The following is a 28,000-nucleotide window of genomic DNA, read 5'->3' as shown; positions in this document are numbered from 1 at the left end:
CGTACGAATGGCGGCGCTGTGTACGTTTTCCTCACATGTGATAACCTCGAACGTATCTGCAGTACTGTATTGCGTCTCCGTTAGATTATTCAGGTTTTGACGATTTACACGTGAGTTTATAGAATATGCAATTAAAAATGGTAAAAACTTTTAATGCGAAATTAGCAAAGCATATACTTCAAGAAGAAAACAAATTTATTTCGAATATATATTCGAAAATGCCTTTGCCTATGTTCGAGTTAGGTAAGAATGTCTTTTAGATTGCTTAACCTAAAAGTATGGAATGTATACAAAAATGTTTTATATGAAAAATAGCGTTTGTATTATAATATTTTCTCTTATTACAGTCAACCAGGATGAAGATGAAGAAGAGAAGGATGATGTTATAAGAAGGGGTTTTTATCTTTTATACAAATTTTTATTATATTTAAGATATATTTGTATTTTTGTTACAACTTCGTATATATTCAACTCCTTTACATATAAATAACATATAATAGTATATAATAATGTATATATAATAGTAGGATATTAATAGTTCCAGGTGCAACAACAAAAAGGGCACAAACTTTCGAAGAATTACATGCCAAATTAGAAGAATTAAAAAACGTGAAAAAATTAGGGTATAAACAAAAGCTTCTAAAGAAAACATTAAAGAATAAAATTAAAAAAAAAACAAGAAAAGAAGAACGTTTAATACAGAAGAAGTCAGTAAGAACGGAACAGCAAGTAACTGATTTGAACAACTTTAATTTTGAAGATAATGAGATGCAAAAAATTCCTAAGCCTAAACCAATATTTAACTCTGAAGGTAAGATGGTTTTTAGTAAATTTGATTTTTCTGAAATTGGAACAAAGAAAAAATCTTTGAAAAGTGAAAAAGATCCGAAGAAAATTCTCCAACAATTGCAACAGAAGAATGAAAAGTTAAAGGAATTAGAACAGTCTGGTGAAAAAGATAAAGTAGAAGAGATCAAAGAAAAAGAAGCTTGGAAATCAGCTCTTGCAAAGGCCAGCGGGGAAAAGGTTAATAATACTTGTTAAATTTTTTATTAAATACATTTATTTAACATTAGAATAAGTAATATGTAAATACATAAAAATGTTAGGTTAAGGATGATCCAGATTTGTTAAAACGCACAATAAAACGACAAGAACTAAAAAGGAAGAAGAGTTCCAAAAAATGGGAATCTAGAATAGAGTCTGTACAGAAGTCTAAACAAGAAAGACAAGAGAAAAGACAAGAAAACATTACAAAAAGAAAAAGGGAGAAAAAAACGAATAAACTTAAAAAAGCTGCAAAAAAAGGAAGAGTGATACCAGGATTTTAAATGTAATATAAACGTTTGCATATTATCAACATTTAAATGTGAAAAGTGAAATCATGGTGCATATATGCATTTATTAAGAAAATGAAAGAAATGAAAATAGTTTGTAAAAAGTGTCCTTATATAAATATTTTCTTTTAAACATTTACTATTAATATACTAATATTTAATATTATGTACCAATGATTTTGCAGTGATGATATAATTTTTATGAGTTGACAACATCTATTTATATGTAAACGTTTACAAAGATGAAAGTTCAATATTCATATTTTCCTATGCTTTTCATTCAGAATGCATGCGATAATTAAAATGAATCGTATTAGAAAATTATAAAAAGAATGCAAAAGAAATATCATTTATACAGACTTTACTCATAAGATTCTTAATATAATTTTATCTCTCTTTTTTGTGTTATATTAGCAGTTATATTTAGATTAGCATATCCAGTAAATATCTCTACTTATTAAATTAATTATCATTGTAGCTGCTAACGTGTATAATGCTGATACATCGTATTCGATGATTGTTTCAGTATAAAATTTAATTTTTTATATATTTCTTTTTTCTCATATGTAAAGCTTATTTATTGATCTTAGATTTTATTTCTTTTTATCTTTTTAATTATCGTTACTACTCTATGATTTAAATTACACTTTCAAACATGAAAAAGTATTAGGTTCAATTTTCTTTACTCTGATATTTGAGAAAGATATCCCATCGCGAATATAAATTTATTTTAATATATAATTGGCAGATCAAGGACGAGAGCTTCGATGTAACTACCCTCGCCTTCAATTTCCTGCTAGGTATCTCCAAACGTAGTAGATACCGTATTAGCTTGAGTCAAAGCTGTCCATAGAGGACTATGATCTATTGGCACCGCTAAAGATTTAGGAGATCTAGGTGATCTGTAAAAAAAAATATATATTATTAGTAAATATTAATTACATATTAAATAAAACTATAAATTTAATATTAACATTCAATTGACATGAAGAAATACAATAAGTTTGAAAATTTTCATCCTTTCGAAAATAACCATTGTTCGCGGTAATTCTTACTTTTAAATATGGCGTATCTCTTATTGGCTGTAAGCATGAACCAATCGCTGGACTCGCTTTCTCGTTCTATAGGATATTGATATGGCGTCATTGAGCAATTTCTTCGCGTGAAGATTTTTATTTTTATATTCAGTATTATTTTTTCGATAAAAAATACGACGATCAATATTATCATTGTATTACGTAAAAGGCGTGACAAAAAATTTCTTATTTATATGTACTTTATTATTCTTAAATTTACAGAGTCAAGATATTGTAAAATAAAATATAACCTCGGCGGTGCCAATATTGTATGCTAGTCAGGACTACTCAATTCCAATGCAGTACTTTGCTCAGGATCAGATCGTTCCTCGACAACGGTATCCAGTTCTAACGATGGAAATGTTCTTGATCCACGATCACTTTTCAAGGATACGGTTCTCGTTGGACGATCAACGCCAGCTAAAGAAAACAAAAAATTATCATCAATTTCGGAGAGTAAGTTAAGACACAATCTATAGGTATTTTAAATAATTACTATGAATTAATATTAATAAATGCGAGATTAAAACCTCACGTTGTGTTCCATCTTGGTCCGCCATTAATTATATATTATAAAAATGGACTTTTAAAAATCTTTTGAATCACTGCATTTTCTTTGATCATTTTTTAATGGATTCTCTCTCTCTCTCTCTCTCTGTTTTTTTTAATTAGTAATATACGCATGCATAACAATTCTTTATACTACTCTTGCAAATTTCTACGATCTTAGTATTTGCACTATAAAAAAAAAAATAAAATTCGAACGCAAGAAAATACTTAAGAAAATTGCTTCATCTTTGCTGAATGGAAGTTTGCGAATGGAAGTATTATCGTCGTTATTATTTTATATTATACATTTATTCTAACATATTCTAAAAATTATACATTTGTTCTAGAATATTTTTTCCAATACACACACACACACACACACACGTATGTGTGTAAGATGGGGTCATAAGTTTCTAGGCGATTTTAAAACAATTTTTCTAAAACTTTAAGCCAATTTTTCATACAGCCTAGCTTTTGAAAGTCTATATGCTAAAAAAAAATTAATTTTTAAAATCATCCAGTAACTTTTCGTTTTTCATCCTTTTATTTTCATATGTCAAGCGTGTGATAAAGTGTGTGATCAGTGTAAAAGCGTATTTTATCGTTATTCATCATGCGCCATGTTTAAAAATGGCTAAGAAAAGTAAAAAAAAGAAAGAAAAAACAAGAGACGCGTAATCATATTCATTATTTCCCTCCCATCCCCTCACAAAATTTAAATTAAATTCCAAACGTAACCAGGTAGCAGCATAACAAAGGCACTCGCAATCGCACGTTAGAAATATAGCATCATAAAGGAGAAACGAGCGTTTTCCTACGCGTAATATATGTATATCCGAATAGAACTCGCTAGAATTTTCATTCAAACGTTATAGAGGTAAAATCGCTTAAGAGAATTTACCTAAATCCTCTTCGGATGCTGTACTTGACAGGATGCGAAATAACAGAAAGTATGTTTCATTAAGTCAAACACCGGAGTAAAGTTACGTAATTAATAAAACTTTTTTGCTTTAAATATTTCTACACGCATATGAAAAAAGTAAAAGAAAAATATTATTTTTATTTATACACTTTCTCTCAACACTATCCTGGCATAGATGCAGTAGTATTATCTGTTTTATATATATATATATATATATATATATATATATATATATATATATGTATATATATATCAGCAAGAACCAAGACAGTTTTTCTTCTTGAAGATTTAAATGAATTTCTTGCCCCTACCGAAAAAGACAACACACAATATTGCCCAGCTATTTTGTCCCGCGCATCACTATACGAAATACAACCGAGAGAAGGAGGAAATCACAGTGATTAATTTTGTGTAGAAGAAGTTTAATCCATTGTAATTAAATATTCATCCCCTGCTTTTATAGCAGCAGAGTGAGTTTATATAGTTAGAGTAATGTAGTAAAAGGAAGAAAGAAGAGAGGAAGAGGACGAAGGGACTCAGACTCACCTAAACGATGAACCGGACTAAAACGCACTAAACTAAGAGCGCCATGATCCAAATCACAATTTCTTCTTCTCGCACGTTCTCTTGCCAATTTAGCTCTTCTTCTTAAGCAGCAGATTACCATTAAAGCCAGTAATGGAAACCCAAGTATGCAAGATACAATGGGAATAATAATGCTCTCTGGAGTTACTGTAAAAAAGTAATATCGTATATTTGAAAAACAAAATTTGTTACGTATTTTAAAAATGTCGGAAAAATAGGAAAAAGAGAGAGAGAGGGAGAGCTGTATAGATTTTTAGGAAACAACGGGATATATACCTATAGTGATAAGAAAAATTTAGGATGGAACAAATTTTAGGAAAACAACTCCGCCAAAAAAATTTTTTCTTTTTAAAGAAATATCTGAAAATAAAAAAGTTTTTATGTTTGGTATACGCTTATTGACCTGACTTGCGTCAGGTCTACAAAAAATTAGTCTATAGACTCATCAATTGTTCCCCTCCACGGAAATCTTTAGTAAAAGGCGAAAGATTTATGCGTGAATTGAAGGGAAACCAGAGTGAAGTTCACCGCTACCGAAACGGGTATTATACATGAAGAGAGTTCTCTTTGCTAGCGAGAATAAAATCCACCTAGTGGTTGGTCTTGCAAGCAAACGTTCGGATGACGTGCGTGCGCGAGAGTCCAATGGTTGGTATTGGAGCAGAGGTAATGGTGGGATAGCTCTGTTCCCAGTAGAAAGCGCGGGTTAGTTACTTTCGTCTCTTTTTTTTTTTTTCTCTTTTTTCACCATAATCGGTAAAGCAAGCCCATTTCTGTGTAAAAAAAAAATTTCAAAAATATCGCATTATTATAACATTTTTCTCTTCCTTTTATCAAAGAAATGTATATTCGATGAAATTATATAAAAAATTACAAATTTAGATTTGTTCGGACGAAAGAAAATCTGATTAGGACAGATGTACACGTGATATTCTTTTTTGATTTATTTTGTTTTTTATTTTCGCTTCGACAAAATTGTAGTAAAGGTTGGCGGCGTTGTTGGCGAGTAGGGGTGAAGGGTGATGTAAAGCTGTAGCAGGGCCACGGAATATAGAGCAACGAAGTAGTGCATATAATCGGAGTACTTCCGAATGTGCATTACAACTTCAATTTGCAAATGTGAATGTAACGTAGATTGCAAATCATGAGAAACAAGCCTTGGTTAATTAGCTTCTCAAATTCAACCACTGAAATATCTGAAGCCTAACAGGCAGTACGTGTTAACGAGGCCAGCTTTTCATGAAATACGACGATCCCCGGCGAGCATCTCAAATAAACGTTTTCAACGGGAGATGTAGCGTACGAATAATATTTTACGAAGATATACACATATATACTTATCTACATAAGTACATTATAAAGTGAGAACATTCGTAATAATTCGATCGAAAATGAAAAACTTTTAATTGACCCTCGAAATATAAGAAATTTCAAATCGTCACCTCGGATCAACGGCATATTAATATTTTCATTTTTTATTTTTTCTGTTTCTCGTACAAATATTTCTAGCTCGAAATAAATACTAATTTGTTTTATATAAAATCGGTTTTACCTGTAGGATAGACTAAAACGGTAGGCCTTTTAGATTGAGAAATAGTTGGCACTGTAGGTTGACCAGCTTTCACGTCGGCTGACATTTTTTAATTGACCTGCAATCGAAATGCATTCTTTTATATAAATACGTAAATGGATAGGTAAATGAGTACATACGTACAAAGTTTTTTATAAACGAATTTTAACAAATAAAAAAAAAAGAAGAGAAAAAAACAGAATCAAGCATTCCTAACAAACTAAATCTCATAAAGCTGTATTATATAAGGGAAAAGAAAAATCGTTGAATGTAGTCGCTCGTAAAGTTTAGTAGTACATAGTAAGGTATTTATGTATATCGAGCTTCTCTCATTTTAATGCACCATTTTCTTTAGTATTATGTAGTTCTCTTTTTTTTTTATATACCTACATGTATACGTATATACGGCTTTCTACCTATAAATTAGCCTACATAAGTGCGCATAAACGCATAAACGTGCGTTGAAAAGAAAAAAAAAAAAAAAAAAAGAAAGAAATTATAGTTGAGAGAACACGAGGTAAATGGAAGGGCGACTTTATCATATTTTCTTTAAAAAGGGCATCGTGCGAATTTGTCGCATAACTTAGTTACTAGTATCTACTTTAAAAATTAATGACGTAACAAAGTAATAAAGTAATAACATAATTTCGTTTTGATATCAGGAGACGGAGAAAGAGAATGAGAAAGAGAAAAAAGGAAGAAAGTAAAACAGAGAGAGAAAGAGAGAGATAAAAATAAAGATAGAGATCTTTCTGTTGAGATCCGTTTGATCATTGCGTTACAAGAACAGCACTCATAGTTCTTACGTTAGAAACCATAAAGGAAATCTCGACTTTGACGTATCAAAAAGCTCCTCGTATAAGGGATCATGGGATTCAAAAGGAAACGGATAACGATGTCGTATCGATCCGCTACTCCAACCACTGACATACGGGCTATTCTTCTTTTTTTCTATTTCTTTCTTTTTCTCTCTCTCTTTTTTTGTTGCTGTTAGATATCAACGTGTCTCTGCAGATACAATTTAATCGCGGTCTCTTGGTGAGTTCGATGACGATCCCCTTTAAACATTGACGTTTGCTTTCCATGCTCTCTCTATCTCTCTGTTTCTCTCTTTCTCTTTCGTTTAGCAATACTGTACACGTTCGGACCATTATCGTCCTTCGCGGCTAGCGTTGTCATTTGAATGCTACTGTTACTGTTAATACTGCACTTTATGTCTCCATAATAAATTAGCAATCGCAGTTAGATTCATCGTCGTACCTGTCACAAGATTTGCTTGTATATTATATGAGTCTGTTTGCATACAATATGTTTATACCTATAGAGTACAGTATAACACGAACGATACATTCTGTATTATATAATATCGTTATATATATTTCTCTATTTTCTAAGACACATATTATGGCATCATATCGACGGTGATATTAAAAATGATTAAGTTTCATATAAATTCTTTTTCTTTTTTATCATGCTTTAAGATATAAATTATAACTTTTTCGTAGTCTTATACGAAATCGTCTTACACAGGGATATGTATGTATATGTACGTATAAGTCTATGATCGTAAATGTGATCTAACAATTATATATTTTTCGTTTCGAAATATTTGCATATTTGGATTTGAATTATATAAAAATTATTTTTCGTTATAATGATAAATGTTATTGGTGAGAAAAATGTAAATGAAAAATGTTAAGAATAGCAGATTAGACAAAATATGTCTTTTAATATATCAAATAACTTAGATTATTTTTATAATAATTGGTTATATGCTCGTAAGTAATAAAAATGCCTACGTCTACATACATCATTATCGTTCTTCGATGACGAGGTAACAACGATCAGGGATCAATGAATAGGAGAATATTCCGACCACGTTTAACGAGCACCTTCTATCACCTTCCTAATCCAGATATATATACATACATATGTATATATGTATATACGAGCACACATACGCTTCAAATCTGTCACGTCTATCGTTATCGAAGTCTAAAGACCATGACGAGCCCTTCTCATCAAGTGATATTCGCAAAATTAGATTCGATATTAGAGTTACGATGTTTCTAATACAATCGATATTTCTATCTTATCTTTGAACAGTTACAAATATAAATTTTCTTTTTTCGTTAATTCACAATTAAATGTTCTTTTTTTAAATAAGATATATATATATATATCTTATTTCATCATGTCAGACCATAAGTAAATGAAAAAGAAAGGTACTTCCAATATCGAAATATTATCGTACGAAGTACGAAATATCGATAGGGACAAAAGATTGATAGAATGCTTTTAATTATGAAGGGAGAGATGGAGAAGCCAATATCCAATAGGTATCGACTTTCAACGTTTGCTTCAGAGAAAATTGTTTTCAATGGGATGTTTCATCTAAACGTTTGATATCACTTCGTTTTTTTTCCTTTTACTTCCCTGTGATAATTGAAGTTAGTGAGATCAAGAAGACATAAAAAACAAAAAAAAAAAAGAGAGAAAGAAGAGATACACTATGTATTCGGTTTCCTCGTTTTTCGTCCTGCTATTTCGGAATCCATTTGTAAACTTTAAATAATTCTCGTTTCGTAAATTCGAAACTCTAGAATGTGTAGGGGATTAAGTATTAAATTTGTATGTAGTAAGAGAAGAACAAAGAAAAGGAAAGAGAAAGAAGGAACACAAAAAAGAGAAAACAGGAAAAAGAAAAAAAAACGAAAAGAAAAGAGGACAGTTGACCAAGAATGAATAATAAAAGACACATGGCTCAATAGAATGAACGAACTAAGCAAAATATAGAATAGGAAAGAGAGAGAAGATATCTCTTGTAGCTCGTCCCAGTTATGCGGTTTTCACCCTTGCAAATCACTATGACGGTCGTAGCAGCTAGGTCGACGTTTACCCTCGTTAAATAGTCAACCGGAAACACGATGCTGGTATACAGTCATCGATGTTCGACTATATTTTAGATATTACGATGCATCGAAATGATGTATTAAAATGATGCAGTTTTCAAACTTATTCCTTCTTTCTATTTCCCGTCATCCAAAGTTTCAAACGAATATTGAGCTCTTTTTTCTCTTTTTCTTTTTTTTTTTTTTTTACATACATGTGTATTTATTTTAATTAGCAGGTAGATAGACTCTTTCGGTTCTAACGACAAAAGAATATTAATTAATGTTATTTAATTAAGTTACGTGTACAATATATAGAATTCTTTAGTGAATTGTAAATTGAAATGCTATTTGAAATCGATATCGAGATAATATCTATGAAGAGAACTAACAATATTATTAATACGTTATTGAATTTTTATTTCTCGTTCTTGATCGTAAAAAAAACAAAGAATGTACGTAAGTACTTGACATATAAAGGCGCACGTACGAGCACGATATTAAAGTTAATTATCCGCTTTTATTAGAATTTCGATAGATTATCAATGATGATACATAAAATCTTAATCATTATTTATTAATATTGCAAAATAATATTTGCGTTTTTTATATGACGATCCTCAATAATCTTCTCTCCGATCGATTTTCGATCATTTCGAAAAAGTTCCTTTCTTCGCAATCAATTGTTCGATAAATCTATTTAGCTTTCAGTTTCTTTGTAGATTTTACGCTCTCTTTCTCTCTCTCTCTATATATATAGATCTTTCTCTATCTTGCTTTTCGTAGCATTCTACAACTGGCTTTAAGATCGACGATGCCGTTTAGTCTCTCAAGTTCGGACTGCAATGTCACACAGAAGCGTGGTTAGTCTCAGAAATTGGTAGGCGAATTCCGTGGCATGTAATCTCGACAGCCGTCACGTTTAACTGTTCTCACGTAAATGATGCTTTTCGTGTGCATAGAATGCAAGCTATGTATGTGGAAATTTGGCTATTAATTATGCGACATGATGAATTTTGAATGTGTTAACCTCTTTTTATTTTCATGGACAAAAACAAAATAAATTGACAGAAAAACAAAAAGAGAGAGAGAGAGAGAGAGAGAGAGAGAGAGAGAATTTAGAGATAAAAATGAAACATTCATGTTTTTTCAAGTCATTGTTTCGCCTCCACGCTAACTTGCTATTTCACAGAAATTATGGGAAAGGTAAACGAAAGTAAAGTCAAATATTACGATTTTATTCTTTCGTTACTATAAAATATCCTGCGAGATAGAGCTTTCGTCCATACTGATCCAGAACACGTACGTATTCGCACGTAGTACTTATTGTTAGCTTTTTCCGCGTTGACGTTGTTCCCGGCGTTGAATCTTTAAAGAGTAACCGTTAAAGCTCGTCACGTCTTCTCACACCTTCATAGTGCTTTAAAAAGCTTTTTATCTCTTTCTTTCTTTCTTTCTTTCTTTCTTTCTTTCTTTCTTTCTTTTTCTCTTCCCTTTTTTCCTTCTTTTGCATAACGATGATATCTTATCATGTTACTCCCATTTATTTCCTCCCATAATCGATTTCCATCTTTTCAAATATTTATAAATAAACTTTTTAATTATATAAAAATTTTAATTTTCCTTATAACACCTTTCGACATTTTTTTTTTCTCCAAGAAATAAAGAAGAACGACTGTTCAGGAGGATATAGATACTTAAAAAAAAACGACTATTGTACCTTCCATTCGGCTAAGAATCCTTTGGCGTTAATTTAGGATACGCTGTAAGATGGTGTGGAATAAAGTAAGGGTGAGAGAAACGAGAGGAAGAGAGGCAGTGGAAACTGCCTCGAGCAAGTGAGATGAGACATTACTTGCTGAGAGGCTCCTTCTTTAAGAGCTCCTGCTATATTTTATACTCAGGCATTTCGTTAAAAATATACCTCCTTCTTGGCTCGTTCAATCCCTTTTTTTCGATCAAAGAAATTCTCTTTCTCTTTCACTCTCACTCTTTCTATTTTCTTTTTTGTTCGTAAAAATAATTAACTTGAAGGAAGAAGAATGATACACTTTCGAAGTGAAGAAAGATTGCTCGTTCGCGAATTCACTTGATACAGTAAACTAGTGCATACTCACACTCATACATTTCTATATGTATATATTTGTATACATATATATATTATATATATATGAGTTTCTGATAACATCTGTTCATGGCAATAGATTTTCTCAGGAAAAGGCTAGTGGTTGCACGGCTTACCTTATTACAGGGAGGTCACTAATTTTCATGGGTTACAAATTTTCTACGGAAAGTATCGAAGAGCTCGATATTGGATGTCCACGCCTCGTTGGTTAATGGATCGTGGTACCGACGTGCAAAGGTCAGTCGATACTCGAAGCAACGATCAAAGAGCTTGGGGAGACGGAACTTATATAAAAGGGTTCGTTCATATACATACGTATCTATGTATGCCTTATCAAATCTTATTAGTTAGGATAAAAATTATAAAATTTTTTTTCGTATCAGGTCATTGTTCCTTCATATCTCAGTGAGAAATTTTTTCTTAGAATATGATTGATATTAAGCTTTGAATAATTTTATATATATATACACATACACAACGAACGACATACAGTTGCAATTGCATTAATTCATATTACGCGATTTAATAACATTAATTAGTATTTCGATATATCAACGACCATTATTTACGAGAATTTATTTAAATAATTCATTTCAATAATTCATTTCTCTTTATATGCAAAATATATACTTAATTAAATATATTAACATAGATAAATATATATATATATATATATATATATATATATATATTTACATTGTACTATATACGTTCAATGTAATTTAAAAATTAGTAATCAAATACAAGAACTCGCGTAACACATATTTACATATACATTTGTTTCCCGCCGAGAATATAAACAACAACACGTTCGGATAGTGAGTCTATCTGAACGCTTGGCAACAATTCAGTCTATCGCGTTATCTCGACCTGTAAACAACGCAGTCTTTCTACGAAGTTAGTTTTACATTTCGATCATAAATTTTGTCATAATGTACCACGTCTCATTTAACTTAGAATCTTATCTAACGCCCTAACGTTGCTATCATGTAAAATATAACGATCGATATTAATATTTTATATGCAGGTTTTTTTGTAATGTTTTATATTTCGTTATATATTTTTGTCTTTATCATCAGTGTACCTTTATCAAACAAAGATCATTAATAACAGTTCGTTTCCCTGACATATTAATTTATTCATATTAATTATAATTTTCTGATATTGTTTCAATAGATGTAGAAAATACTTTGAAGAAAATTGAGATGATCTTTTTTTGTGGTTACCTAATCATTGTTCAGATGTTCTTTTCTAAGAAATCATAGAGGTCAACGTAAAGATTCTTTCCCGAGAAATAATATCGGCGATCGACCATCAACACAAACACGAGATTTCTCAAAGGACGAAGATTAACAGTTTTTATCCTCCCCGTGATCTTCCTTCAAGAGATTACATCATAGATAAAAGGGGAGGTAAGTGAGTTTGTTCTAATATTTATCGCTTACATTTTCAATCGATATTTCATAGATTTTTAATACCTTCTTTTATCTATTATAAATTTTTACAATATAGCTACGATTAGAGAAATATACCATCTTTTTTTTATCGTTTTTTATCGTTGCTAATACTCTAAATATATATATATATATATATATATATATATATATATATATATATATATATATATAAAATCCTTTAGATAAAATTCTGGTAAATATAATCGGAAGGTGTTTTAAGAGTCCAATATGCCATCGAATATATCCGATATCCAATCCAACTCTGTAACTGTTCCATTTTGATCGGATTTCTATTTTATTCCGCATAAATGTCTATTTAATGATAATCAGAGTTATAGTTTTTATGCTTTTTTAACTCCATCCTACGTGGGAAGTAAACGAAATCTGTTGATATACGAATTATGCGAAAACGTTGAAAGAAACCTCGTTACGAACACATCGTATAATATAATTTGTTTTCAAAATATTTTCTCGAAAAGCCGTATAGTACGGGCTTTAACATAATAGTTATAAATTTTATCTATATCTTTGGTTACATAGTCGATATAAAAGATGAATACGAAAAAAGCATCATTGACTATGATCTATGACTATTATAATGCACATATTCCGAATATCTCATTATCTGTAGAGTACATTCTGTTAGATATACATACATATTCTATTGTAATGAATAATACGCTTGAATATACATATATGTCATGAATCATGCCAGAAATATAATATTCATGGTTCTACGAACAAATTTTCCGTACATGTTCAACTTGTCCTCGCTAAAAGGGTCATACAATTTAACTATTTAATTTTATCGTTAAGAGATTAGACGGGTACCTTAATATCATTCATATTACTTTTATATGCACGTACATACATACACGCATATATATATATATATATATATATATATATATATATATATAAAATATAATCGATAAAAGTTTTTTCAATCGTATTTCATTTTGTATTAAAATAATTGTAAATAAAAAGGCGTACCATAAAATTCATGGATATATGTATTTTATGATATATCGTAAAACAGAAATCACAAAATTTTTTAAAAATATTTTCCTTTATATTTTCCTGATTGGTCGGTTCGTGTTGTCGTGATAAAATATATGAATTCTAAAAATCGAGCTGTTATGTTCCAAATAAAATAAAAGCCTGCTTTTTCACGGTACGACAATTTTTAAATATCCTTTTTATAAACTACAACTCGAATTTAGTAGTAGGTACTCAATCTTAAGTGATCTAGTCGAGTCAAGTTAGATATCTAAATACGAATCTCAAAACCAAGTCGAGTCGAGTCGAATCGAGTCGAATCGAATCAAGTGAATTGATTGTTCGACTATATCCATTGTGGTTCGTTAAAATTACTCCATACACGATAATCTTAATGGTTTATTCGAATAATAAATAAATAATTAAATCCTTTGGCAGTGGTGCGCGTTACAAAATACATTTGAGTTTCTCCTAGCTCGTTCTTAGATACGTATTCGAAGTTTAATGTGGGTTAAATTACGTCGTCATCGAGAAAGCTTGTGGATAAGAAGGAGAAAGAGAAAGAGAAAGAGAAAGAGAAAGATAGAGATAGAGATAGATAGAGAGAGAAAGAGAGAGGTAGAGAGAGAGAGAGAGAGAGAGAGAGAGAGAGAGAGAGAGAGAGAGAGAATGGAAGACGTTGATGAACTGAATGAGAATGAAATAAGGTGCTTGTATGAAAGAGAAATTGTCGCCATTCCTCTCTCTCTCTCTCTCTTCTTTAGAGTAATATATGTATGTTGTGTATATATATATATATATATATATATATATACACATGCACAAGAAGAAAAGAGACAAAGATTTTGTGGTGGTGAGATACCTACTTCGCTTTAGTTTTCTCACTGTGACGCAATGCAGTTTTGCACTTTTGCACAGAGAATATTTGAGCTCGTTTCGTCTTCCGTTTTTTTTTATTTTCACCCCTCTTAATATCTCTGTCTTTTTCTTTCCCTCTTTCTTTCCCTTTCTTTCTCTCACTCACTCACTCACTCTGGTACGAAAAAAAAGCCAGCCACGTTCTCTGTAGGATAAAAAATTGTTTCCAATTTCGACCTTGCTAGAGAAAATAGCAACTACTTTAGATTTGTCTGTTTCCATCTTTCAAGAAGGTTTTCTATTTTGAAAGAGTTTCTTTTCCGATATTTATACTTCAATAATTTTCAGTTGATTTTCCATTTCTTTGAAGAAAATATTGGAGAGGTTTATTCGACGTTCTTGATATCTTTTTTAATAAATAATTTTTTCGTCTTTGTGAATCTCTAATATCCCTTTCAAAAATAATACTATGTATCATATTTTTCATTATCATCTCTTTCCTTTTCTCTTACTCTCTTTTTCATTCTTTTAGGATCGATTAATGGCTTCTATTTGAGCGTTCAATTTACATGTCCAAATTAGGAGAGGCAATTTCTCATAAATAATTCTATCTGTATAGATAAATACTTTATGCATTAATTTAATCTGGAATCTGAAATAATCATGATAAGACTGCCATTGGAAATCATTAGATCGTAAATTAGTAGATATATAGGACTGACGTATTGTCTATAATTCTAGTTTGCTCGAGATAGATACATAACTCAGTTACTGAATCATAAGTTATAACGTGCAGTAGCTTAAAGATCGATAGGTTCGTCTATTTTTAAAATTATTACTTGATTTAACAAGATCTATAATATATAATGAGACCGATACACATATAGAAAAAGAGAGAGAGAGAGAGAGAAAGAGAAAGAGAATATCGAAACGATAGGTTCAGCATTATTTTCCGAAGCAATACCGCGGAAATTGTGTTTATACGTTCGCAACTGTACGATTCAGTTCATTTCTCTCGTAAAAGATTCATGTTAGAAGGAAAACGCAGAAAATCGAGGATGAAAACTTCGAAGGAGAATACAAAGAGTTTGCAATCTCCGCAAATATATCGAATCTCTTCTCGTAGTGATTTCTCTCTCTCTCTCTCTCCCTATATATATCTCTCTCTACCTTCGATTTTTCTCGGATTTAACCGGATCGAAACATTTCCCGTAGATTTTAACTAGAAAAAGAAAGAAAATATCTCGATTCTATGCATGTATGTGGCATGTCAGGTTGAATTTAAAATACCTACTTTACGAACGTGTTCCTATTCCCTGCGGTTTATTGTTTCTCATAGTTGAAACGCCCTTGCTATTAGACAGTTTGGTATGTGGATGGCCAACGAGCCCGTTAGGTATATTATCCAAACAATCTCGAGAATAGCAGCAAGCCTGGCTAAACATTCAAGCGGCACTTTCGTTTGACTTCATAGTAAACTGTCCTGGCTTTTACGTAAATTTATGGAGTCGGACATACACGAAAGTAAGTAGGTACATCCTTTTCGTGATCGCCATTTCTCTCTTTTTCTCTCTATCTCTCTATTTTTATCTTTATCTCTATCTCCCTTCCTATTTCTTTATTTCCTTCTTTTCTTCGTATACTCGGGTCAATGTAAAATATAATATTTTTAAAGAACAAGTATCCTCATTTTTATTCCATATAAACTCAGGTTAAAAAATTAACATATTTTTTCGAATTACTTATTAAATCGATCGATATGAAGGAAATTTTGGTGAAATTGAAAAAGATGGTTTTAAAGTAGAGCATTCTCTTGGGAACGCGTAAGTTTGCATTTCGTTTTGGCATAGACTATCTTTCTTTTTCTCTCCCTCACACTCTCTATCTCTTATGCTTTCGCTGGCTCTTTCACACTTTATTCTCGTTAGCAGCCTAGATATAGTTTTCTACTGCAACTTCGTTTCTCACTGAAAAAGTTCGTCTGCATATCAGACTTTTCACGATGCCGTTTGAGAGAAATAAACAATTTAATAGGGAAACATTAGTCGATCGTTTTTATTTATTATTATTTTGTAGCAAAAACGAACTTCAGTTAGATCATTATAGTTTTCGATATATTGAAAAATAGAATATTTTTTTCATTGAACAAATTCTAAATAAAGCTTCTCGAAGAAGTATCCGGCAAGAAGATATACATAGAGAAAGAGAAAGAGGAAGAGGAAGAGGAAGAAGAATGCGGATGTTGGAGGTATTAAATTCCGAGCGTGTCGTAAAATGCTCGACGTTGTGTCGAGCCCGATCAAAACTCAAACTATCATCGTACAGATGTAAAATCATAGTATCATATTTTTTTCTTATTTTTATTTCCTTTTTCTTTTTCCTTTTTTTTCTTCTACAAGCAGTTCTATCGTACAAATGATTTCGATTCTTTCGTGACAAGATTTTTACGAAAGCATGGTAATGATTATATTCAACGTATAAAAATGGTAGACGTTGAAAAAGAGTTATTTGATTCTCTAAAAGTGCGCGTTTTCTATGACATCGTAGTTATGAAAACCTTTCAGTGGAAAGAAAGAAAAAGTACATGAAAAAAAAGAAAAGAAAGGAAAACAGAAAATATGCGAGAAGATTCATTAACGGGAAAGCCAACCTAGAGTGACATTTAATTTCGATCGCATGTTGATTTCGTCATCGTTGAATGCCTCCTTCATTTCTTATTTTTTATTTCTTTTTTATTTATTTACTTATTTATTTATAAATTTAGTATTATTATTATTCGTTCGATAGTTATTCGTTCGGCACGTTGAAATCGTTTTGGTCTCATTTAAAAGTGGGTCTTCGAGCGCAGCAACTTCCACGTGGTTAGACCAGGACAATCGATATTACTTCCGTTATCAAATCGATTATGTATTATTGTAAACAACGCAAGTACTGTTGAGCTAATGGCTGCATTTATTTTTATTTTCTTTCTTTTCTCGATTTTCTACGCTTAACGATCGTGTGCAAACACAATATGTAAGTTTATTCACCGAACGTTTAAATTTCCTACGCGAACCTTGACACAGAAAATATATTGAAAGGATCGATAAATGCAGGAATCAAAATTAGAAAGAAGATTATCCGTTGAGAGAACGAGAGAGAGAGAGAGAGAGAGAGAGAAAGAGATTTTGTATAGGTTCGTCTTTAGAATATCACGAGTCACTCTTTTCCTCCCTTTAAATATCATAGGTTCATCTTTTGCCGTTCGTTCCACTTTCATTAATACTTTCCGTTCCCATTTACTTTCCTTCTTCTGTAGCGTTTCTCGCGTGCTTGCTGGCTCGCTTCAATGAAAATTGCAATTAACGAGCTAGCGTTATACCTACGTGCGAAGTCACCGAGTATGTATTCCGGACTGGCTTCTGGACGTTCGTGATATCGAGGGATGGAATTTTCATTTAAGTCTGAAGTTTCACGACTGCGACGACGAAGACGATGAAGATGACGAATATGACGAGGACAACGAGGACGACAACTACGTAGACATTGGGATACAATGACAATTCGTTCCATTTTATGGTTCAACGATAAAAGCATTTGGAATTGTTCGATGTCGTATCGACTATCTGTAGAGAGATTTCAAGTATCAGATTACTTGACATCCAACGTCTTCTTATTTTCAACGAATTAGAAATAAAATCAATCGTTCGGTTAGGTATAGAAATAGGGGAAAGAAAGGAGAATGTGTTCGAGTCGATCGATCGACCGTGACAACGAGAAGAGAAGAGAAGAAAAGGAGATAGCTTCTTCTTTGTATGGAATCAATCTGTTTTGAAGATTTGGGTTAACGTGAAGCCAACGTGAGGAATACCGGTTAAAGGAAGTAAGTACGAGTATTGACTGACGTTCTTGTAAAGCTCACGCAAACTAATCCCACCGTTTACTGTGTAGGAGAAAAGGTAACGCTCTTGATTGCTGGTAGACGGGAGGATGGGTGGTTTTGTGGGAGAAAAAAGATTTGATTTTTTTCTGTTTTCTTGTATATTCTCGGTTTTTTCTCTTTTTTCTTTTTTTCTCCTTTATCGTTTTTCTCACTGAAAGAAAACAAAAAAAATCGAAAACCATTTTATCTTTGGTTTATGTGTATTTTCTTTTCGAGAACTGTCACGACAATAGATTTTGCTAGCGATTTTTCGTCATCGTCATATTCAAATTTATGGTTCATACTGAGTGGTCGTATATTTTCATCAATTCGTTCTCTCTTTTTCTCTCTCTTTTCATCTACTTTTCTTTCTCTAAGCACACACCTGCGACACGAATTTATGCTTACGCCGGTCGTTTGTTTTTATTATCTATGTCTTATTTTTTTTTCTAAAGTTTGTTGTAGGAAAGTTGTCGATATTCGTCGGACCATCCCAGAGAGAGAGAGAGAGAGAGAGAGAGAGAGAGAGAGAGAGAGAGAGAGAGAGAAAGAGCGTTAGTAGAAGTTGACCATAGAGTGAAGTTTCTCTATACGAGTTGTTCTCATCGTTAGTTGTTGTCGATCCTTTGGACAATAGACCTTCCATTAAATCTATTCAATCGTATTAAAGTATTACGATATAACAATATATTTGATTAAAAATGTTAGAGATAATTGATTTAAACGATAATTATTATATGTAATACAATAGATATAGAAAGTATTTGTAAAAGTTACCTGTCTTTTTTTTTCTTTATTTTCTCTTTCTCTTACTCATTTTTTAAAAATTACATTTCTACTTTATTATTAATATTGTACAATTAAAAAATCGAAGAAGAAAGAAATGAAGAAGTGAAAGTAGGCAATATGTCTTTGGCTTTTGTAATCGATATCGAATGAAAATAAAATGATTACGTATTCTTAATAATCGAAAATATATTCGCGACGTTTTCTCGAATCACTTTCTTCCGTGGTGTCAATTTGATTTAATTTCTCGATTTCCGTCTTCCTCTTCCTCGCTAAGGAGAATATTTTTGCCGGTTTTTAATCTTGTATGCTTGCGGGGTTGATAGCGATTGAAAACGTGCAACGGCAAAAAAGAGAAAAGGAATGAAAGGAATCGTCAAGGAGCGAAAAGGATTTGAAGGGTGAAAGAAGAACGAGATAAATCATACATACACGCCAGAATGATTCCATTATCTATCTCTTCTCTTTCCTTTGAATTCATAATTTTTTCTTTTCTTCTTCTTTTCGAAGAACTTTGCTTCTGCCTTTACCTCTCTTCTCTCTTTCCCTTCTTTGTACAAAAATAAAAAAAAAAAAAAGAAAAGAAAATAAAAAATAAAAAGAAAAAGATTTAGACGACAAGCCGAAGAACGATCAACTTTTGAAGCTTGGACTAGTTCCCATGGATTTCTGTCAGTGGTAAAATATATATATATGTATGTATGTATGTATATATGTATATGTACTACATATAGCAAGCCATTTCGAAGCTTTTCACGCAAGATTCGTTCTACTATTCGTAAAGTTCGACAAGCTCGTTCCTTTTACAATCGAAACTTCGACGTCGTAATCTCGTCTTCGTTCTGCGAATTACTTCGTTCTGAGAATTTTTCTTTCCTTTATCATATCTTGATCACATCGATTATCCTCGTTCGACTTTTTTTCTCTTCTCTATACTAACGAGATCTTATTCGACATTTCAAATTACTTTTTAAAGATCCTAAATGGAAATTGGATTTGTTAAGTTTTATGACTCTCCAAGTTGTTTTTTTATAGTTTTATTACTTGTTGGTTTTTTTGCTTTTTTTTTTTTAATTTCCTTTCTTTTTTTTTTAATATATTTTTTTTGTTTTTTTTTACTAGATCGTGTATCCTTTATACATGATGATACATGAGAACTCGTAAACATCGTATATATTCGTCGAAAATATAGAGATATTTACATGATGTGTAACAGGTGGTATAACAAGACTTTCCTTGTAACGCGAATATTTCGTTAAGAGGTTATTTCATGATATAATGTTAGAGAAGGCTGATAAAATAGGAATAGTATTTGAAACTTCTTACACGTGACAATTATTATCTCTTCATGTAGGTATTGATAAAAATTATTACAATAGAATTATTTGTGATTTTGTAATTTCTGTTTTGTTTAATAAACTCTTCGTATGTGTATTTTTGTTTAATAAATTCTTCGTTGACCTATCTTCTTTATTGTGATACTTCCATTGTATACTTTCACTCGTAGTTTCCTTTCGTTTTATCCATTTAAAAGCTTGATGTAGAGCTTTCCGTAAAATATCCTCGTAAATACTCTTTGGTAGATCAGAAAATATAGTTCACTATATATTTTCTAGAAAAGAAGAAAGCTCGTAAGCGTCTCGAGGAATAGAAAGTCGTAAAGCTCTATCCCGTCGCGTTTTAAAAAGCTACGAAGATCGATCCTAACATAGACGTAACTTATCTTCTAGATTGTTTCTCGATTCTATATGTATAATAACGTCACGATTTGAGTCATAAAATCTTTTAATTCGCACGTATCAACGTCAAAAAGAGACATTTTTCTTTCGATCATCGAGAAGATTCGAGGGAGTATCTCGGTAATTTCTCATTCATCATATTCGAACTACTGAAAAGAAAATGGACAAACTTATTTGATCCTTCTCAATCCTCCATTACAAAATCTCGTTCGAATTTGATTAATCTCAGCTTTAGAAGTTTTTCTTTGCGTACAAAGATCCAATCTTCCTTCGATATTCCTTCAAGCATTTGTAATACTCACTATATAACTTCATAGATATTCCATCGAACCTTTTTTTATTTTTGTCCTTTTTCTCTTTCGAGTAAGATAAGAAAAATGTTAAAAAAAGGGGACTTTGGTGATTAATCGAAGGGAAAAGAAAATAAGATAGGGTGAGTTTGAAAAAACCTTTGGATCTTCCCTGTGAATGAACTAATCGAAAAAGCCGAAGATACCAAACAGACTAATCCACGTATTTTCTCTCTCTTTCTGTCTTTTCCTCCCTTTCTGTGCCTCTTCTTTTTCTGTTTTTTTTTTTTCGAAACCTTTGTGATTTATGTGCTCTTTCACTCGACAAGCTTTTGTTACGCCAAAAGCTGTCGACCTCACGTTTTATCTATTATATCTCAACGCATCAGGAAACAACTATAAACCTTGATTGAAATACTTTATCCACACTATATGAGTACTCATGACGGTTGTATATAAATGTCTTAGAGCTGATATTTCATTCTTTTGTGATCTCTACGAAGGATGATAGCCTTTCGAAAGTAATATCTTGTCTTCGTTGTACCGGAAAAGAATAGAAGGTAGGACAGCACAAAAATAACCGTAAACGGTTTCTTCGTATCTTTTCTTTAGAGAGATCATGTTGACAACCCTTCCAAAATTTCTTACTATTTCCTTTTGTTCTTTTGACGTGTAAGCGGATAGCAGAAAGCAGATATGATCTTTCTTTCTTTTATTTTCTTTTCTCCTTGTTTCTTTTCGAAAAGAATGATGAAAAAAAAAACAAAAAAAGAAAAATAGAAAGAAAAAGAAAAATAAGAAAGAAAATAAATATAAATTTTTGTTAGCTGGTAAAACTCTGTTATCGACTCTTTCATTGATGAAATATTGACACTTTGTTAACTCGAAATAATCACACTCCGCTAGCTTTTATACGAACTAATTGGTACGGTTGATTCACTTGGCATTGATATACGTGCGAGTATTTATAAAATTACAAAGAAACTGAGAGAGAGAGAGAGAGAGAGAGTAGTCATATCAAGTAGTTTCACTTTATTCTATTTATATTATTTTGATAAATTAATAAAATTATATAAATAATAATATAAACTTTAATAAAAAATATTTTAATTATTTTTGAAATAAAATTTTGTTCACACCAAACAAATAAGCGGGACAGACAAATTATCATAAATAAAGGCAGAACTTTCTTGGGAAATGAATAAAGGAAAAAGTGAGCTTAAAAAGAGTGCTGTGCTGCTGCGATTAAACTCTCGTATTTTCTCGGCTATTGCGCGATAATGGAACGATATTTTAACGTCGTCATCGTAGTCGTCGTAGTCGTCGTAGTAGTCGTCGTCATTCTCTTTGCATAACACCGGCGTTAATTAAAATATTTGCGATAAAAATGAATTACATTACAAATGCTTAATTCTCATGATTATCAATCATTTGATTTATAATTCATCTATATATATTTATTAACGCATCTATTACGAAATAATTTATGATAATTGTTTTCTCGACATTCAAGATAATCCAATTTATCTGTTACGAAAAAAAAAGTTATTTAACTTTTTTGTCATTTTCTCTTTGACATTTATCTTATAAAGATATATTTGTCTGTTATAACGAATACGAGAATCATATATAAAGTAGTCGTAGTAAGAGATTTAAGAAGGTCACACGAACGAGATTACTCGGATTTCGGTTCATCGTCGAATGATAAGGTCACACATGGATAAAAAACGAGGGCAATTCTTTTGCACCGAATAGAAAGCAATTTTTACGATTACATTATTACACTTTATCGTGCAGCATTGATACGTGAGATCGTAATTTTTAAGAATGATCACTCGAAAAATAATTTTTTTGTCAATTAACCTGTTCCAATGATATCTTTTTAAATCTCTCGAGAGATTAACATTTCCAAGGTTCAACGTGAAAGATTATATTTTCAACTCTTTTTTCTCTTTTTCTTTATCTCTCGCAAAAAAAATAAAAAAAAAAATTGTTGAAGAAAGTCAGGACACGAATGCAATTCGTAGAGAAGGATCATCGTTCGGAATGTGAGCTCACGAGTGTTTTTATCTCTCTCTCTCTCTCCCTTTATACCATATTTCTCCCAACAGGAACGATACCCAGAGGCAAAAGCACTGAATTCTTGAGAGATTCAAGTTTTCCGTCTCGTTAACCCGTTGACCTCGCCATTATCAATTCCAGATAGAATTCTACCTGAGAGAGTGAATACTCGCTTACTCTTTCCTATAATTCCGATCAAATATGAGAACTTATGGGAGCTTGATGGATCGCGACAAACAACATTGATTTTTATTCCATCTTTTCCATTTTCTTTTTCTGTTTTTCTTTTATATATTTTATTTCATTACATTTTTTCTTATTTTGTTTCTTGTTCTCATACAAAAGAAGATTATATTTATACGCATCGTCGTTTTTGTTTAATAGACTTCTAATAAATTTATCGAGCTCGTTGGAAGATCGTTGGGGACGTTTTATCGGCAATAACCGTTTGGTACATTTAAAATGAAAAGAAGGAATATAAGAGAAGGTGGAAAAAGAAAAGGAAAAAAGAAAAAGAGAATTGAAATGGGAACGTAAGTTATTCGTCGTTATAACGGCCGGAGGGTTTCGGTCGATCGTCGAAGGGTAAGATTGGAAGGAACAAAACGAAATGTACTTTCTGTCTGGGCTATTTGGTGAGGTAACTCGCAGATGAAATCGAGTATCGAAAGCCGATATGTGCCGTCCAACAAAAAAAATGTCTATCATCGAGATTGTGCCCACGTGTGCGTGAAATTATGGATACTCGAAAAAAGCATTGGTTTTCGATCCATGAGATACAGATATATCTCACAAATCACTCTAATTCACGTTTTAACTTTTCATTATATTTTTCAAACAGCTTTATCTTCTTCTATGAAGTAACGATTTAATAGAAAATAAAAATATCGTTCGTTCCACAGCACTTGGTGAAAATTCATCATCAACGTACCCAGATAGTTTATTAATGAAGCCGATGACCGAAATCCACTCGTTACAGCGAGACCTCGAGAAGTTGATAGAAGTTGACGAGCAGCAAGAAAATAGACACCGTGATCATTTTTAGTTCGATCTCCGTTCGATCTTCTTCTTTCCTCTTCGTTCGTCGTTAACACCGAACCGCACGGAAATTAATCCTGATTCGCATTTAACGTCGCGAGTAACTAATGCCGATCCATTTTCATTTAAAGGTGAACATCTGCTAGGTTTAATGTCCTCAACTCTTTCACTCACGAAAAACTCGGCTAGTACTTACATTAACGCTTGATATCGATCATCCCTTTATTTTCCTCTTTTATTTTTTCTTTTCTTCTTTTTTTTTGGTTATTATTATAGTTTTCTTTGTTTCTTTATTTATGTATATACATATACACACACACATACATACGTACACACACACATATATATATACACACACACACATATATATATATATGAAAAAACAAAATGAGAATTCGGTACGCGATATCGATAACTCGATAACAATACGTTTTCAAGAGTCTTATTCGATCGATATTTTTTTCACAGAAATCTCGTATCTACGCTCTCTTGGATACTGTATGTCTTTTAACAGTATTATTGTCCGTATTCAATTAACAACAGGCACCGATGCGTGTGCGTGTGCTATTCACGATAATTTCAGCATAGCCACGAGGTAGATCGGTCGGTCGGTTGTTCGGTTGGTCAATATAGTCGCATACGACGCAAGGGTTGTTGTATAGAAACCATTACGAAATCTAGTCACGTTTCCATTCTTTTTCTTTTCTGAAAATTCGAACGACCACGAAGGCTTTACCGTAGGAATAATGATATATTTTTCTACACCTAAGGGCATTTAATCACAAGCCTTGAATGTTTCGTAACGCGGTTGTACTCGAGGCGAGGATATCCGTTTACGTATTCCTTACGTTTCTTTTCTCGAAAAAGGTTTCCAAGAGTTTTCTTTTTAAACACGTTTGTCTGTCTTTTCGATCGCCATCGATTCTAACGAATCGTTTTGTACGAATTGTTTTAAAGATCTTGTTTCAATCCCATATTATTTTTGTCCATTCTCTTTTTTCTCTTTTCTCCTTCTCTTTTTTTTTTAACAACGATTTTTCTAACGTTCTATATAGAAGAAATAGTTGGCTTCGAGCGTTTCGTAGAAATGTGTTTTTTCGAATAGATTGCTTTGAGCGCGTTTTTAACGAATGCGTTGTTTGAAGCTTTAGCTTTGTAAAACGTTGTTAAAAAGCGATCGAGTATTTGTTCTAACGCTTTGGTTTAAATGATCCTTTTCGAATATATTTTCCTTCTTTCTGTTTTTTTCTTTTCCTTCAAAACAACGTTATCTCAAAACGATTCTATTATCAACGGTTTCGTTAACATACGTTGTTACGAATCGTTTATCGGTATTATGCGAACTATTTCGAGCACGTTACTACGAACGCGTTGTCTCTCTTTTTAAATGTTATTTTAAAAAAGAAATCGCATGTTCGTCGAACGACGGCTCTCGGCCGACTGATTGCGAAATCGCAAAGACCACTCGCGCTCTTTCAGTGCGCGCCACGGTGTTATTCGCACATGCGTACATTCCGCGCGGAATTCTGACGTCCCCATAGGACGACCTCGTAAATGTTCTCTGAATTTATTGAACCTTACGAATATTATTATTACACCGACTTCATCACCTTATCATTATATAAGTATTTGATATCTCTGGTTAGTCTTTATTCTAAGAGAAGGTGTGGAGGAAGCAATACGATATACGATATCGTTGTAATGTATATTCCAAATGGTTTTACTTATCAACGTAATATTCGTGAGCAAAGGGGCTTAGAAGATCGCAAACATAATTACGGAAACACGCGGATAACAAATAGCTCAGGAATATTATTGCATTTAGTGTAGGATTCGATGGTAGATGAAACTGTTGATCAATTCTGCGTTTCTATATATATGTAAGAGAAGGAGAGAGAAAAGAGGAAGTTTTTAACCTTTTCTTCGCGAAAAGGAAAGTAGGTTACGTTGGGCTTGTTTAAAAAACGCAAACACATCACCAGGAAGATAGAAGATGCAGAAGAGTAAAGATTCATACATAAAGGTTTGACTATGTGATATATATAGGGTCTATCAGTTTCTTTCCCTCTCTCTCTCTCCCTTCCTCCCCACCTCTCTCACTCCCTCCGCCTCACTCACTTCCCCACTCCCACCTTTTCTCTCACCCCCTCCCTCTCACTCTCCCATCCTCTCTCTTTGATTCTCTATATATCTAGCCGAACTTTTCGAGAGTACGCAGAACATCATTCGACTTTCCCCTCGTGTCCATCAACGAGAATATACCTTCGTATTTCGTAGTACGGCTTCGTGGTTTCAATATAAACTATTTTGAAATATCACATATAATATGTGATATATAGAATACGTACCACCTACCTATATTGTAATATAGAGATTTATAGGCTTCATATATATGTATAAGGTTTTACATTTTTTCATTTTATTTTAGTCGAACAATCGGGCTTTATACTGCATTGGTTTTCCGAACGAAATGTGGTTGGCCCGTTTCCGCACGATTTCGACCGTTACTATCTCTACTTTTTTTCACAAATACATGCTCGTATAATCCTAACCAAATCCACGTAACACCGTGAAAGCGTCGTTCGTTGCGTCACGTCTACATTTGCATGGAAGTGTCTGAACGACGACGAGGAAGATGATGATAAAGCAAACCGAAATGGACACAAAATCCGAAAGAAAATAGAGTCAGCAAACCATGCATACTTACATTTTCTCTGCATCTTTTTTCTTTTTTTTTTTATCTCTTCCTTTTTCTTTCCCGCTTCTAAAGAAATTTTGTCTTCAAACATTATTAAATATAATATGATTCATCGAAATGCAATTTTCTCCGCATGGTTTAGTGGTTCGTAGTTCCGCGTTATTTATAGAAGATAATTTACGCTCGAACGAGCAAACATTCGACCAACTCGATATACTTAGATAGGTATACACCAATACAAGAATAGACATATGCATTGCGGCTTACCTATATACACACATGGATAGAGATATGTATATATAATGTGTGTATGCGTGTGTATATGCTTTGCCCGTGTCCACCGATTATAATTTATAACCCAGTCTCGTGGATTAGTCGGCATTCTAAGAGACGTTAATTAGACTTCATGAGTTCGCTCTAACTAACTTGATGTAAACAAATGCGTACTCTCGATTCAGAGAAATGTATACAAAGGATCTCCTGAGTCTTCGTAGAACAAATGAAAGGACAATGTCCTTATGACTGTTACTTTGTCTTTACTGAAATAAGGATCCTAAAATGAGCTTGTTATCAATTATAAGTTAGTCCTTTAATTTAACATTGTATTTCTATTACAAAAGATTACGTTTCAGAAATTATATCAAATCAGTTAACTCGCACGAAATTACATATATATAATCTTTCCTTTGTGAAAAGTATTTGCAAAGGACGATAAATAGGGGTCGATAGAGGATTCTGATAAGAGGTGAATCGCAAGCAGGACGACGAACATCGTACCTAATTCCTTATCGAAGCGAACGTGTCAGAAGCCATTAGGCCAAGAGGAGGACATCGTAGAGCAGCCGCTTAGAAAGCAGCAACATGCAACGTTTCACGAATTAGGTATACGGGTGAAATGGATTTACTTGTTCTCGTCATAAGTATGATCTCTCTTCAATTTACATTATTGTACTGTAATTATTTTGGTGTATAATAATGTTTTCGTACTTTGTAATTGAATATATATATATATATATATATATATATATATATATATATATTTATGATAATTAAACAATAATACATTTCAGAGTTTAAACTTTAATATATACACATGTACATACATATATACATACATA

General features: G+C 32.2%; 2 protein-coding genes and 1 non-coding gene across 7 annotated transcripts; 1 reads left to right on the top strand and 2 right to left on the bottom strand.

Moving 5' to 3' along the window:
- The first annotated feature begins 3 nt into the window (after positions 1 to 3).
- On the top strand, positions 4 to 3,015 carry LOC127064320 (surfeit locus protein 6 homolog). Of its 3 annotated transcripts, none has more exons than XR_007781628.1 (5): positions 4 to 243; positions 348 to 395; positions 539 to 1,026; positions 1,110 to 2,234; positions 2,636 to 3,015. XR_007781628.1 is itself a non-coding variant. In XM_050995259.1 (5 exons), exons 1-4 carry the CDS (start codon positions 126 to 128, stop codon positions 1,329 to 1,331), a joined length of 876 nt encoding a protein of 291 aa, XP_050851216.1. In that variant the 5' UTR covers positions 4 to 125; the 3' UTR covers positions 1,332 to 1,333; positions 2,636 to 3,015. The 3 variants fall into 3 exon arrangements, 2 of the variants coding, with proteins under 2 accessions (XP_050851216.1, XP_050851215.1); XM_050995259.1 differs by having other exon boundaries at positions 1,110 to 1,333; XM_050995258.1 differs by lacking the exon at positions 2,636 to 3,015 and having other exon boundaries at positions 1,110 to 1,333; positions 2,086 to 2,557.
- On the bottom strand, positions 1,871 to 25,614 carry LOC127064326 (uncharacterized). 3 transcript variants are annotated; one of them, XR_007781629.1, is made up of 5 exons: positions 24,078 to 25,614; positions 6,022 to 6,118; positions 4,431 to 4,616; positions 2,393 to 2,833; positions 1,871 to 2,239 (listed from the first exon to the last, which is right to left on the bottom strand). XR_007781629.1 is itself a non-coding variant. In XM_050995272.1 (5 exons), the coding sequence occupies exons 2-4, from the start codon at positions 6,104 to 6,106 to the stop codon at positions 2,688 to 2,690; spliced, it is 417 nt and encodes a 138-aa protein (XP_050851229.1). In that variant the 5' UTR covers positions 6,107 to 6,118; positions 24,078 to 25,614; the 3' UTR covers positions 1,871 to 2,239; positions 2,665 to 2,687. The 3 variants fall into 3 exon arrangements, 2 of the variants coding, with proteins under 2 accessions (XP_050851229.1, XP_050851228.1); XM_050995272.1 differs by having other exon boundaries at positions 2,665 to 2,833; XM_050995271.1 differs by having other exon boundaries at positions 1,871 to 2,833.
- On the bottom strand, positions 4,869 to 4,990 carry LOC127064335 (U5 spliceosomal RNA). The gene has a single exon (XR_007781653.1). It is a non-coding gene; the product is annotated as a U5 spliceosomal RNA (small nuclear RNA).
- Positions 25,615 to 28,000: the final 2,386 nt, after the last annotated feature.

The sequence above is a fragment of the Vespula vulgaris genome, chromosome 5, assembly GCF_905475345.1.
Source record: "Vespula vulgaris chromosome 5, iyVesVulg1.1, whole genome shotgun sequence".
In the NCBI taxonomy this organism is placed as follows: Eukaryota; Metazoa; Arthropoda; class Insecta; order Hymenoptera; family Vespidae; genus Vespula; species Vespula vulgaris.
This window is presented reverse-complemented; position numbering and strand designations above follow the sequence as displayed.